This window comes from Nanorana parkeri, unplaced genomic scaffold (genome assembly GCF_000935625.1).
Source record: "Nanorana parkeri isolate BGI_ZX_2015 unplaced genomic scaffold, ASM93562v1 scaffold352, whole genome shotgun sequence".
Classification (NCBI taxonomy): Eukaryota; Metazoa; Chordata; class Amphibia; order Anura; family Dicroglossidae; genus Nanorana; species Nanorana parkeri.
This window is the reverse complement of record NW_017306620.1, coordinates 619,200-634,405: the sequence shown is the minus strand read 5'-3', so window position 1 is coordinate 634,405 and position 15,206 is coordinate 619,200. Positions and strand designations below refer to the sequence as shown.

General features: G+C 40.8%; 2 protein-coding genes across 5 annotated transcripts in view; one reads left to right on the top strand and one right to left on the bottom strand.

Moving 5' to 3' along the window:
* Window positions 1-2,646, top strand: part of COL4A5 (collagen type IV alpha 5 chain) — a 97,270-nt gene extending 94,624 nt beyond the window's left edge. For all 4 annotated transcript variants that reach the window (XM_018558671.1, XM_018558670.1, XM_018558668.1 and 1 more), the window contains one exon: window positions 1,612-2,646. In XM_018558671.1, coding sequence (XP_018414173.1) covers window positions 1,612-1,693 — 82 coding nt within the window. In that variant the 3' untranslated portion in view covers window positions 1,694-2,646. The remainder of the gene's footprint in view (window positions 1-1,611) is intronic.
* Window positions 2,647-12,360: 9,714 nt separating this feature from the next.
* The window catches only part of LOC108788816 (insulin receptor substrate 2-A-like), a 22,748-nt gene continuing 19,902 nt past the window's right edge, over window positions 12,361-15,206 (bottom strand). The window contains exon 2 of the mRNA XM_018558674.1: window positions 12,361-13,047. Within this exon, the coding sequence (XP_018414176.1) occupies window positions 13,043-13,047 (5 nt within the window). The 3' untranslated portion in view covers window positions 12,361-13,042. The remainder of the gene's footprint in view (window positions 13,048-15,206) is intronic.

Here is a 15,206-nt window from a genome sequence, read left to right as displayed (position 1 = left end):
CCCCCCCCCGGTCCAAAATTCTTTTTCTGCTCTGTAATGGTCTGGAAACACATCAAAACGCACGTAAATGCACCAGAACACAGAAAAAAAAAAGCGTCCAGTGAAGTCTTTGGAGACCTTGGAGAGCAGCTATGATGGACAAATATTGTGACACAGACAGGTCTGTTACCATGGTAGAAGAGTGTCCGGAATTGTATGATCCCAGACACACTCATTAGAAAAATAATAGGAGAAAAGCTGATAACTGGAGCAGCATTGCAGCAAAACTATATTTCCAGGGTATGGAGAGATGTCCATGAGTCATAAGCAGAACTGTGGTGAGTAGTTCTGACAAGGAAGGAAATGACCTCAGAAAGGTGATCTGCATACTGACAACAAAAAACACACCGGCACACATCTATAACGCTTGAAGAAGCGCATATGCATGCTTGTGCAGTAATGCGTGCAGATCTGCTCTGGACTTGGTGTGAACAAGCCTTTATTCCTCCAGCTGCGGATGTCTCATATATACCATACTACTCCTTAATGTAAATGAAATCAGAAAGCTAGCAGGAAGTGTAAGACACCTCTGTCATTGCTGCAGCAGGGAGAAGACCAGTGAGTTTAAACACAGAAATCCACAAGACAAAAAAGAAGTCAGGTGATTTAACCTGCCCTCAGAATTCTTGGGTTGACAGACTTCTAAGTAAAAGGGCTTTCTCGGGTGTTAAGCATTATTCCTAAAATATGTTCAATTATACTTAAAGATGACCCTAACTTTGGGGGGCAACCATAGGACAAAGGACTACTCACCAGCATTGCATGTGGTCTCCCTGCGGCACTTTTCTTTATTACTGACTCGCCATGCCTAGTTCTGGGCTGCGTCCTAATGTGACTCCTCCACTGATGACTGGTGGTGTAATATTCAAGACAAAGCAGGAGATATTCAGAAAGCACAGCTCCACAGTATAAATGGTCTTATGGAACAGTGTTGGATTCAGAAATGTGAATAGCACACTAGTGACATTGTCAAATCCAAATCTCATGAGACTAGCAATCACAAGCAGCAGTGCCTTAGATGATATCACACTGCAGCTATACATGTATGAGCGTTTAAGCACCTGTGCACCTAGGCAAGCACACTGCTATTTATGAGGAGGAATTCAAGACAAACGCTGCATACTTCAATATACTGCTTAGGCTCAATTAATAGCTCTATATGTCCCCTATGAGATAGCAAGTCTTCACTTTTTGACTTGAAGTCCGCTTAAAAATTAAACTTTCATTCTGACATGTTTGCCCACTTCAGTTCAGCAAATAAAGCTAGCAATGCAGAGTACTAGAAAACACTCTAATGGAGCTTCTTGCTTCTGCTTGAACCCACGACTTGTTCTTTTGACTGTGACCCCAAAACTTGTGACCATAAAAGAAGAGGGGCATTGGTTGCCTGGCAAAACACAAATCCCATCAACAAACTCAGTTTGGGATAAGTAGATAGAAAATATGAATGTTGTGAAGTCTTAGCAGTTGATAAATACTTTTAGAAGTTCTCCAATGCAGCAGTGGTGTTAGGGATTCTTCACATATAAAATGTTTTTCATTGATACTTTTGCTTTTTCTTCCCATGTCCAGTAAACCTCAGTCTGAAACACTAAAAGCTGGAGACTTGAGAACACGCGTCAGTCGATGCCAAGTATGTATGAAGAGGACGTAACGTTTTAGAGAACTGGCTACCTGTGGAAGAAAGCTTAGGTCGGAATTGTCCTTTGTGACAATGGTGCTACTGTGTAGATAAAGTAAGAACCAGATACTGTTTTAAATAAATTCAAATGTACCTCACCAAAGTGCCATATTGAGGATTGTCTGGTGCATTTTGACGAACGGACTGAGAAAAAGATTAACCTCTGCTGAGAGAGAAACCTGAGTTTTCGCAAAGGATCACATGAAGTTTTTTTCCCAGTACCAAAATGGCACTTTCTTTTTTTTATAATCAGCTACACGAAGAAACGCACTGAGTATGTTTAAAATAACGAGGCTGCAGTTTTGGAAAACATTTTTTTCATGGTGCTACTAACCCTTCCATACCCTGGGTTTCAAAATATAAAAAAATGCTAAGCTTATTTCTCTTTGTAAGTAATGAAATGTGTATATTGTGTAAAACACTTTTTTTTTTTTAGTTTGTCAGTGAAATAATTAAGGAAAATACAAGTATAAAATCATGTTTTCACGATGTCACAAGTATGCAAGGCCCGCTATCATAGTCATTCAGCAGTATTTGTAAAAATAATAATTTTCTAATTCCTATATGAGAATACTACTGATTTTATAGCTTGCATTTTCCCTCCTTGTTTAATTGGATTTTTGGCAATGTATGATAAGTATGTCTGTGGCCACACCGATTTTATTGTTAATACTGTCTCCGTGCAATTCCGTTTGGGTTTTTTAAACGTTTTGTTTTTGTACACTGAACACACACTATAACTAGCCATATTCTTTCTAGCATTTAAATAAGACAGACACACAGAAGACATGCATAATATGTTAGTTTACCAATCAGAAGCAGCCTTTTCAGGAACCACCAAAGTATTTACACCTATAAAAAAAAAGTGTTGTCTTGTATCTTGAATCTAGCGTGAATGAAATAAAGAGAGATTGGCTATATCAGTATTTTACTTCTGGTCTTCTTATGAGAAGGAATCAAAGCATTTCACTTCCCGAGGATATAGAGAATTATTCAAAAATGTATTTGCAAACAGTGTATACACTATTTTGTATAGATCAGCTAAGTTCAATAAAGAGTATTTTTTTGCGCTTATATGTTGTGACATAATAAAGATTTTGTTACATAGTATGGATAAAATGGTCAGCTTTACTTCAGCAGAAAGCCAAGATCCTCTGTGAGCAACTACTTGGCTACATCCAAATGGGAGATATTTAAAGTAGATCTAAATTCAACCAACAAAACCTTATATCTTCTTATATCATTAAGATATATATATATCTATCTTAACCTTATATCAATCTGTACAATGGTGTTCCACCCTCTGGCCACTATGTCACTGCTTTGCCAGTGGGACAGGTATACATGAATACTCGCCGTGCATTTTATGTTATTTCTATTTTGGCCAAAGTCACTTTAACAGGAGCTAGAATGTGCCCGTGAGGATGTTAAACTCTTGTCTGTGAAGGTTCTGATTCATCCAGGTCATGGTATATCTGGACTTGCTGTATTTTTCTTGAAGATGTTTCACAGGATAACCAGTGAAACGTCTTCAAGAAAAATACAGCAAGTCCAGTTGCCTTGACTTATTTTTTACAGTTAAACTCTTATTGCGAGTGGATGTCACTTTAAGGGCTGGTTCACCCCAGTAAGCTGCACTAAAACGCATGGCCACTGGTGTGCACTGAGAGGGAATATTGCTGATGAACTGATCCCAGCCCATCGCACGGTTCATGTTTTTTTTGCTAGACCTTTATTAACAAGTGACATTTTATAAAGTTATACGGCCAGTGTGGTGTGAAGCGGTTGTACTGCATTGCACCACTCTGCGCTGAAAAGAAAAGTTACATGCAGTACTTTTTCTCAGGACACACCACTGCAACCACAGCCTTGTCTGAGCTTTGAGACTACGCTGGGCAAGGCTGCTAGTGCAATCCCAACATAGCCGGTGAGAATGGGCCCTATAAAAGCTGCTAGCAGACTTAAGCACTACGTGAAACCTGATTAAAGTCTGCTGGCAGCTTGTTTAAAGTGACAGCAGCAATCCCATTTAGATCTGTGTTTAATATCCTCAGAACGGTGCTAAAGGGTGCTATAAAAGCTTCAACAAAGCTCCCTGAAGCTTTGCAAAAGCTTGCCGTACACACTGCTCCGCGCAAAGCTGAAACCAGTGTTAACAAGTCCTAAGAAACAGAATACCGAAGCTTATAATGTAGCTGAATTATAGTGACACGGATACAATTCACTGAAATGTCTCACTTATGTAAATGTGTTTAAAAATATTGTATTGCACACCGATTTGTCAACAAGTATTTTATCTTATTTACAGGTCTGTGTCACTTCCCGTTATGTCATTATGAATTCTTTTTGCTTTTGCTTGTTCTTTTTATGTACTAGGAGATATAGATATATATGTATATAGACACAGTTGGAATTCTGACCAATAATGTAATTCGATGAATAGGTGTTCTAAATCTTGTATGATCTTTGGCAGAATGATTCGATTTGGTTGATCACAATCAGATCATCGCCTTCCATTTACAGTGCTTGCTGCAATAAAAGCGTGCAGATGTTATTTTACATTCCGTTCTTGACCAAAACAGCTTCACTGACCAGCCCATAGCAAACAAAATGAAAACAACTATTTTATATAAACCTTTTAATGTTCAATTCCTTTTCATTGCTGGAATTGTTCAGCGCTCTGCTGATAAATCAATTGAATTGTGTTTGCTTTCACATTTCTTCTATAAAACATGTTTTATGCTACAACGACTTTCCTTATTTTTCATGTTCGGTATACACGACTGCTATAGAGATTTGTATGCGCTAATAAGCATAGTTTATTTCATGGCACAGACACCAAATGACCAAATGTAGAAATCATGCACAAAATAATTGCCAGAAGAGGGCACCATTGTTTGATCACTTCGCATTGTGCTTCCCATTCAATTGAAATGAAGCCACTGACTTGCTTCATCTAGACAGTGTTCTATACAGCACTGAATTGTAGTTGTTTTCTGTATACATAGAAATCTGTATGTATAACTTAGAATTAAAACTTTGCATGTCAGTTGAAACTTTGAGGACCCATTACATTTTTGCGGTGCCGTAACACGCATTATGTCATGCGTTAAACATGAATTGCATTGAAAATAATGGGTTGCTAACATAAAAAAAAACAATTTAATTTTTAGGTAACATAAAGCTAGTGCATTGCCTTAGTGCAGTGGTCACTAAATGGCAGTTGCCTACCTGCACTGGGTTAGGGCTGGCAGTGAATACAATGACCTTCAACCACTTCGAGCCATAACTCAGCACACGACCCCCCCTCTGCTTCAGTCATTGGTTGCTAGGACCGCTGACATCGCAGTAGAGCTGCAGCTAACGATTATTTTCAAAATCGATTAGTTAGCCGATTATTGAGTTCGATTAATCGGATAAAAAATGAAATACATTTTTAAAAATGGCTCCAGTGATGGACTAATAGTTTTTATTGAGATTGTAGTCCATCAAAGGAGCAAGCTTGGAGCGGCGGTGGAAGTAGAAAAAAAAAAGTGTGGTGTGCAATATAGTGAAATGAATGTTATATAGTGATACTGCAATGAATGCAGAATGGCACCAGCAATGCAGAATACCTCCAGCTATAGAGGACAACAACAAATCCCAGCAATAGTATATTATAGCTGGTGGTATCCTGCATTGCGCTGTATAATGTAGTATTGCTAGGTGTTGTAGTCCTCTCTAGAGAGTAGTATTCGGCATTGCACCACTGTATAATGTACTATTGCTGGGATTTGTTGTGCTCCTCTATAGCTGGCGGTATTCCGCATTGCACTGTATAATGTATTATTGCTGGGATTTGTAGTCCTCTATACAGCGCAATGCAGAATACCACTAGCTATATTAGGAATACAACAAATCCCAGCAATACATTATACATACAGTGTATAATGTATTGCCGGGATTTGTATTCATATGTATAATATACAGCACAAAGTACCATCAGCTGTAGAAGAATGCAAATCCCAGCAATACATTATAGAGCACCATGGGGGGGGGGGGCGAGTGCAGGCTTACCTGAGCAGTCTTCCAGCAACTTGTTTCTGAGATCGGACCTGTCTATCGGTGGCTGTCATCCGCCCACACCTGCTCCTCCTTACTTCTCCCAGCGTCCCTGTGCTGATCGTGGCTTTGGGCGGGCAGGCGGTGAGCGCGAGGCGGGGGTGCGGCGTGTGGAGGGTTGATGCGGGCGGATCTGGCAGCAGCAAGCGTGAGGTGGGGAGGAGGTGTGCCGCACAGCGTGTGGAGCCGTGAACAGGGCCAACCAATCGGAAGCTGATTAATCGATGATTGAAAAAGTTGACAACTTTTTCAATAATCGATTATGTCGATTAGTTGTTGCAGCCCTACATCCCAGCAACCAAAAACACCAGACAGGCAGGGCCAGCTCCCCAACTACAAGTGATTCCACCCAGATCACTTGTACTAGGCTGTAATTGTGCTCCGCCTCCCCCAGTGCACGGTTTTCAGGTCCCCCACTGCTATGGGGAGCCCAGGACCACAGCACACAGTGTCAGCATGGAGAGTTGAAGCAGACCGGGAAAACCCATTCCCCAATCTGCTCTGTCAGAAGCCAGCTGAAGTGCCAGGTAAACAGAAGGTGAAGCACATTCCTGTGCGTCATGGTCTGTGTTGGAGGTACAAGTGATACATCAGTCTATTAGACTCCTGATGTCTCCATAAAGAGAACGTGTTGCCTCCAAATGCTGTCACATAGGGGCTGGCTTGTTAGGCCCTTTGTGATAACAAAAGTTAAGTAAAAAAATAAAATTTAAAAAATGTGAATGCATCCTAAATGGCAGATGGCGGTACGAACACGGACCAAATGACCATTCACTCAGATTCAGACTTCGGCTTAATGTATAATTTTCTTACTGGACCTCCTTATATTTTAATTCACTACCCCTTAGTGCATTGGAGTGACATTCAAAATGAATATCACCACAACGCATATAGTGTGCATTGCCTTGCGTCCTTCACAATGCAATCATATAAATGGGTCTTGCAGCATAGAGAGTGATAAGTGGTTTGTGAAGCCATGCATGCCCGTGCAATAACCAGTGCCCAGGCTCTTAGCCCAGATCCAGTTATTAGGTTCTGGTAATTCATATAATACCTCAATAAAGTGATCAACATTTTTCATGACATAGTTACATAGTATTTGAGGTTGAATAAAGACATAAGTCCAACCTATTGTGTGTATGCATTTATGTTTGAGCCGGTGTGTGCCTGTGTATGAGTGCATGTGTGATTTTCCACTTAGGCGTACCTGTACGTTATGGTCTCCGAGGAACTCCTCCAGGAGTTTCTTGAATGATTCCACACTCTTAGCCGAGATCACTTCCTGCGGCAGCGAGTTCCAGACCCTAACCGCTCTGACTGTGAAGAACCCCTCGCACCCTGTGTTTTGAAAAAAAAATTCCACCAATTAATGGTGGTGTCCTCTGGTCTTTGTTACGGAGCTGACCGTAAACAGTTTGTTAATAAGGTTGCTGTCGCCCTTGAATAGTTTATACATGAAAATCATGCCCCCCCCCTTAATCTCTGAAACTCCAAAAAGAACATATTTAATTTTAACAACCTTGTTTCATAGTTCAGGTCCTCGAACCCCTAATGAGTTTGGTTGCCCTCCGCTGGACTTTTTCCAGCTCAAGGACATCCTTTCTGAGTATCGGTGAGGTGGAACCAGTGATCTATAAAGAGGCAAAATTATAGACTTGTCCCTGCAATACATTCCCTTCTTAGTGCAAGACAGGACTCTGCCTGCTTTATTTACAGCAGCCTGGCACTGCGAGCTGTTCTTCAATCTGCGGTCTATAATGACCCCCAAATCCTTCTCAGTTTCATTTCCCTAGTGGCACACCCATAAGTGTATAGTCCATTCGCCTATTTTTAACTCCAAAATGCATTACCTTACATTTATTGAACTTCATCTACCATACAGTCTATTTCCTTTAACAAGTCAACCCCACAATTAGGATGTGAGGCCTCCATTCCAGCTGCTCTCTGCACAACCTCAAATCATGACCCTTGCTAGCATTGCATCAACTAAATGGGGAATTTCACTTTCAGGTTTCAAATACTAATAAGCAGATCTAGTGTATGTTTACACAGCTGTCCAGTTTCTGCTTCAGAACCGAAGCAAAGATGGAAACGCACATAGCTGACCTTCATGCAGTTATGATACACTGGCTACAAACATTACAGGTAAAGAAATCTGAAGACTGGAGAATAGCCGACACCATTCTCTTCCCTAAAATCCCTGCAATTGATATCCATACTTAGAAGGGTTCACTATTGCTGCCTGAGAGAATAAATATCTGTTAACCAGTGGCTTCCGGTTCAGAAGTGTAAACAGCACAGATACAATATGTAATAACTTACCAGTTCTAAGATATGGATGGCAGCTTCATCGCTGTTTTACCTAGTCATTCTGCCAGTAACACTTACTTATTAAACAGGTATAACAAAACACTTCTGAAAGGTTTATCTGCTTTACTGATACTGTGGAAAGATCACAGGCATTTTTTTTTTTTTTTTAAAGTGGGCGTCCAACTGAGTTCGCTCCCAGTAGTTCAGCCTGACCTGACATTACAAAAAGGTCTGAAAAGCGCCACAATGCAGAGCTCAGTGCCTGAAGGTTACAATCCAGGTTAGCCCCACAATCCTCGAGTCCAGCAAGGTCCTGAGGATACACCAAATTCAGACAGCTGAAAAAAAAAGAAAAAAGGCTAGCAAAAAAAATTAAATAGACCTTTTCTTTTCCTTTTCCAACCTCCTAGGACACTAGATAAAAAACTGAGACATGATGGTTGGAGGCAGGGTTATACAGAGGCTGCCAGTTTGTTTGCCAGTGTACTAACCTCCTGTAGGTGCTAGCATAACCCAACTGTTTTTAAACTGATTATACATACCATCATTTCTGGCGTCTCCAGTCCGGTCACAAGTCCCTCCTCCTCCGTCAGTGGGTGAATCCCTGCTGCGTAATGAAGTGGTGCCACATTCCCCTGGGAGTTCAGGGTGGGCCCTTTATTCCCTGGGATTATACAGGAAGTGGGTTCAATGTCTCTAGGAGCTGAGAGCCACATGTGCATTACCAAGCCAGTGCTTGGGACCCCTGCTGTTAAAGAATCCATAAAACAAGCCATTGAAAAGGGAAACACAAGCTTTGTAGCATTTAAAAAAAGTAAGCAGCAATATTTATTGCATTAAGGGAAAAACAGTACATCAACACCCAGTAAGCTATGCTAAAATCTTGTAGAAAAGAGAGACAATACAGTTTGTATATCGGATAACGAGTTCTAACTAAAAAGGAGTTATTTACAGTGAGAAATAAATTACTTGACAGATGTATGAAGGAGAAACAACAAATATAACAAACAGTACCAACCAGGTTTTATTAATTTGTACAGACAAAATAACTTTCCAATATGAAATTAAATTTACAGGACACACTTCTTCCATCATTGGTAAATTTCATACTATACAGCAGCATAAACTGAAAGCTGGAAGATATTATCTAGTGATATGCTTTACATATTCCAAAAGTTATGTTCCAGCACAATACTGAATAAATTAGTTTTGTTTGTAAACTAAGAGATTGCATATTTTATGCTGTACCTGTTTGACATTTCACTTGCTAAAAGGCTGAGGTTAAACTGGCAGCTGCAAGATCGCATCGGTCACTAGAAACAAAAAAGGTCTATGGCATTGAGAAAATTGCTTCAACCCAATATAAAAGTTCTTGTACTGAAAAACATGTGGCATTACAAGCAATACCTGTCGCCTAAACTTGCACTCAAGTATTACCAAGCCAAAGAACAGTTTTGAAGAAACTAAACAGACCTTTTAAGTCTGAGCTTCAACATCTGTGTACCGCTTGTTCACCCTATAAACATATGAAAGTGTATATAAAGGAGGGTAAAATGCAGCCCACCCTACAAGAACATGAGGTGATGGGGGGGCTCTTTGTAAATGAATACAATTGATCACTATTAATGATATGGAAACTGAAAGAACTCTTACAGAAGCAGGTTATCAGCAGTGTTGGCAATTTAGCCACCCAGTTCCGTGAAGAAAATTACATTTACACAAACACTTACTTTCCCGCCAAAATTGGCTCTAAAGATTTTTTTGTGCTAGATGGTCCAAATATGTGCCAGGTTAGCTTTTCCCAAGCCTGAACTCCCACCTAACTGTTCTGATTCTTTCCTGTGATAAAGTTCAGACTCCAGTATTACAGATGCATAATGCTAAAGTTAGGAAACCATCAGTGACCTTTAAGTGAACCCGATTTGCTTGCACAGGGCAAAGAAACAGGTTCAACAAAATGGTGGCCCTACCAGAAGCTTATATTTGCTTCCCCGTTTGCTCAACTATGGCTCCATTCAGCTGCTGGAAGAGATTCGGCACCCTTAAGAGAACTATGGGGGTAAGTATTTTTCCCCATAGTTCTCTTTAGGGTCACGGGAGGACATATACTGACCTCCTCCCAAAGCTCAGTATATAGAGGGTTATTGCCAGCGATATACTGAGAGCGCCGCAGCTAGGACGGGTCCTGACAATACTGTCTGGATCCATCCAGCTGTGTGAGTAACAGCAGGCTCTGCCCACTCAGTGCGGGAGGATCGGAGAAGGGAGGGGGGGGGAATCCCTGCGGGGAGCAGTGACCGACAGTCACCGATCTCTGCACGGAGATGATCGGAAAGTAAAAGAGCGCCTATGTGTTCGCTCACTTCCCGATCAACAGAGCCGACCTGTGAAAGTTTCTGTGTCACAGGTCAGCTCCAACTATGAGGATGAGTGGAAATCACTCACCTCATAGTTCTCCTTTAAGTAAGCCCCAAGACATGGCCTATTCTCTTCACTCCCAGGGTCGAATGGAGCATCAGAAAGCAAAGTGAAAGTCAGCATAAGCTGCAGGCGTGGTCCTCATTAACACGAACCTGTGCCTATCCTCTGCATGGGCAAACAGGTTCATGTTAAGGAAAAACAGTCACAATGAAAAAAAATCCACAAAATTCAACTGAACTGAAGCCGAGAAAGATTGGAAAATAATGCAGTCTTGAATTCTGTAATAAAATTACATTTAGTTTTAACTACAGCTAGTTAAAGTACCTGAATTTACCTGTATTCTGCTGCACAGCAGGTCTCAGACTGGACAGGGGAGAGGCACCTCCCACAGCCAGCCAGGCTCTGCTGCAGTGCATATGCTGATAGGGAGGAAAGGGCAGAAAGAGGAGCAGGCTAGGGGGTGTTCCTGACAAAGATGTCCTGTCACTGTAGTGGAGGCAAGGATCCAACAGTGCTGTGTGGAAGAGGTGCTCAAGCAGAAGACTCGCTGCACACAATTCCAAATGTTTCAGCAGGTCAAACAGTTCACATACATGTATATCAAATGTGTATTAAACAGTTTTCCTGCGGTTCAGCTGTAAATGATCAGGGCTTGTTAAGGTGTACATATACTCCCTCATTTAGCTGTACTTAAGTCTCAGTTTCAGTGCCAAGGGCCAGAGGTCCTCTGAAGGGTGACAAGCTTCCCAACTTTGCACAATACCCCCCCCCCCCCCCCCCCCCCAGCTCCTGAGAGTGCATAACAGAGTCAAATAACAAGGCCATGTCAATGAGGTTCAGAAAGTCAAGTATTTCACTGAGCACATATGTTCAACTATTGCAGGGTTTACCGTCAATCATTTTTGATGCTTTCCGTGCTTTTGTTACTGTATTCAATTCAGAGTTTTCCAGATTAGCCAGCACCATAACTCTGTCTTCTTCTAACAGCTGCTCAACCACATAAACAGTGCATTGGTTTGAAGGCGTCCGCTGAGCGCTCAGACTGAGGTATAGGAATATAAACTGTGAGCCTCTGTTACTTTATACCAATATGCACACTCTGAAGCCACAGACAGCGGGAGGTCAGGAAATTGGCAGGGCCACAGCTGTCAAACTTCAAGTGACCTCTGACCCTGGCAAAAGCAACATGCCAGGCTCAAACAAAGCAACACTAAATAAGGGGACATTTGTAAGTCTTTGAAGAAAAAGCCTGCTCGTACACAACAACTTCAGATGGAATATAGAAGACTTGCATAATTCTAACTGTGACTGGTACACATTAGTGGGCAGCTTTGTGGTGCAGCATACATTGTTCACAGTGACTGACTCAAACTGTGATAGAAGAGCAGAAGCACAGCTACACACATTTGGGGGGTTAATCTACTAAATAAAACAAGGTCTACTAGTCACCAATGTCATACAAGACAATACTCATCCTTAAAAGGGTAGAGTAGCCATAATTTAAGAGCAACACAGTAGCCATTAGTGTTGTTAGATTTTCTATGCTGTGCTGCCAATATTGTCATTTCAATGTTAGCACTCTTGTCATTCACAGGGAACCAAAGTGTATGTCTCTTTGTAAAAAGAAGCTTAAGGAATTACATGGAAGCCACCCCTACATTCTTCTCAGAGATTAACATTTCACTAAGAAAATTAATACTGCATCTTTGCTTAATATTAAATAAAATGGATGTCTTCTCAAGAAATGGTACAAATGTGCACCTGAAGGGATCAGGTACATAAACATAAATGAAGCAGAAAGTAAAAACGCACAGAATTCACAAAAAAATTGTTTTAGAGGGGATTAAAAAAACAACAACTTCATGTACCATAGAAAATGTATCTTTGTTCATTAAATGAGACGTCTTTTCATAATATAGATCAAGTAAAATACGTAGACTTTGGGGAAGAAAAACCCCAAATACTTCTTAGTTTTACATATTTTATAGTATCATTTGTACCCAAAAATTAGAACCCATATATATTTATAAACTGAAATTCGCTACACTTTAGGAAATGTTCTTAAAGCATAGCGTTACGCTCTCCCAGGTGCTACAGCAGCACATAATGAAAATACTTAAGGGGCAGGTCTGGGAAGTAAAATGGCACAAGTGCATTATGGAAGCCAGTTCTGGACCATTTTACAAGTCAGAGCTGCTTCCTGAAAAAACACAGCAATCTCCCATATGCAATTTGTAAAATATGCCATCTTTTTCCTCACAAAAATAAGTATACTGAAAAAAATAAGCTTCCTTTGCCAGCACATCAATATAAGCTTTAAATGGCTGTACATTTAATCTGTGTGGGAAAGCAAGTATGCGTCCATCGGAAATTCAACACGGCGTCACACATTATCTCTCTGCATTCTGTCTTCCCAAGTCACCTCATTCTGTTTTACAGCAAAGAGGCTGGGGTGACACAGTCTTCTCTATGGTTTCCATGGTAATGCACTCAGTCTGTGGAAAAATAAAATACAAACAAAAGTCAATTAATGCCGAACAATGAAACTGTACAAAATTAAATACTCACAGATCTTTCAGCACTTCACATTAACATTGGGTATAAAAAATAAAAAATGATTATATATATATATATATGTTTAATTAAAAATCACTTTTTACATATAAAAACCAGTGGAGAATATTATATCTATCCACACACTTACACTTCAAAAACAAAAATGAAATGCAAACATGGGAGCTGCAGGTACCGATTTGCTTGTGCAAGCTCTGGGACTGTCATCCTGATTTTACTAGTTAGTTACTGATCCAAAATAAGCATTTATACATGCTTGCTCCAGGGTAGTGATTCATCAAGTAGTAAAAGATGGATAAGGGTGACAGCTCTGCAGCCTACACCTTTAAAATAAAAAAGTAAAAAAAAAAAAATTGTATTGTGGAGGATTCCTGCTAATATTCGATATAGAAGAAAGAAGGGCTGTAACCATCTAAAATCGAGTAATTGATAATAATTGATGAGAATAGTTGTCAACTATTCTCATTATCGAATAGTTGGTTGGATCCACTTAACCCTCTCCTCCTTGCTGGGAGGGGAGCCCCATAAGCAGTGGGCGGGTGCAATAGCCAGCCCACTATTAGCTATTGCAATTTGAAATGGCCAATATCAGGCTCTATTGCACCAGCCCACTACCTGCTGTATTTACATTCAGTTGCCGTCTGCGGAATCTTGCCACTGGCAGCTGTCATTCCCTGGCAGAAGCTATTCAAGCGCCAGTTTTATTCAGAAGTATTTTCTTTTAAATTAAGGATGGTTTTTCATTTTTTTTAATCCGATTTAAAAAAAAAAAAAAAACGGCCAACTAATCAATTATAAAAATAATCATTAGTTGCAGCCCTAAAAAAAAAAAAAAAGAGATATTCTGATTTCACCCTAACAGTATTGTGGACTCTTATCCAATAACCAGAAAGGGGAAAGGTCTCATTGTGAATAGTATGACCATGGAAGGGACAGAACTCAAAGTACCTTTGCAATTTGGTTCTAATGGAAGCAATCTTTGCGCAATGCAGCAAATCTACTGTCTCAGAACCAATATCTGGGACACAAGCAGAGGGATAGTTGCTTTTATCAGGTTAATCAATCTAATGAAAATATGACAAAGAAAGCCATTTACATGTAAAGCTGGAGCTACAACTGCAGAGTTATTTGCTTTACGTGGGTTCACTTTGCCTGTAAAATTTCTAGTGCATCTATGACCCTCTTGTTCAATCGTCTAAGCCAACAACATGGAACAAATATGCAGATAAAGGCCTTAAGACCTTTCTCCATACTTGTTCTGGGTTAGTGACTCAAGGTCCTGAAGCCAGCGGGTTTGGATAACCATTCAAGTGGCATTCTAAAAAGGCCAGCAATGAAAAAAAAAACTATATGCCAAAACTATTACAAATTGGTTTACGGGCTGTTGAGTGAAGAAAAAGGGCTGCAAATTGCGGACCTCTATTCCTAAAATCCTAGTTTCCTGTCATGCTGCTCATCTGGCCAGGATTCGGACAGTTTTGAACCAGGTTCACCTTAGTGGACACCCCGCTCTTACAACATGAAGAGTAGAAACACAAAGCGCACAGCTCACCGCTGTCATGCATCCTTGTAATCCACATTCGGTGCACGGATGACCCTCTTCTGGAGTGGAGTGATGGGCTCAAAAACTCAAAAGTTGACTAAGGCCAACTAAGGCAGAAACGCATCAGCGGTTGCTTTTTTTGTATAGATCCGTGTGGAATAAAGTTTGATTTTCTTTGGATGATAGCTGTGTGCTGGTTCTACAGATTTTGAGCCACTCTTACAACACTATCCATTAGGGATGTACCGATACAAGCATCGGTATAGGCGGCGATAGCGAGTATTTGCATGAGTGAGTACTCGTGCAAATACTCCAAAACATAAAACGAGTACCTGTGCCGCGTCCGCCATCTTCAGGGACCCAGATCCGCCGCACACAGGACCTCCATCGCGTCTTCAATCAAGCAAGATGGCCGCGACCTCCTCCGTCATCTGCTCCATTCTGACCTCTTCTCCCGCTGATTGGCCGATTGACAGGCTTCCTCACCAGTCAGGAGTGACTGGTGAGGAAGCCTGTCATCATCCAATCGGCCAATCA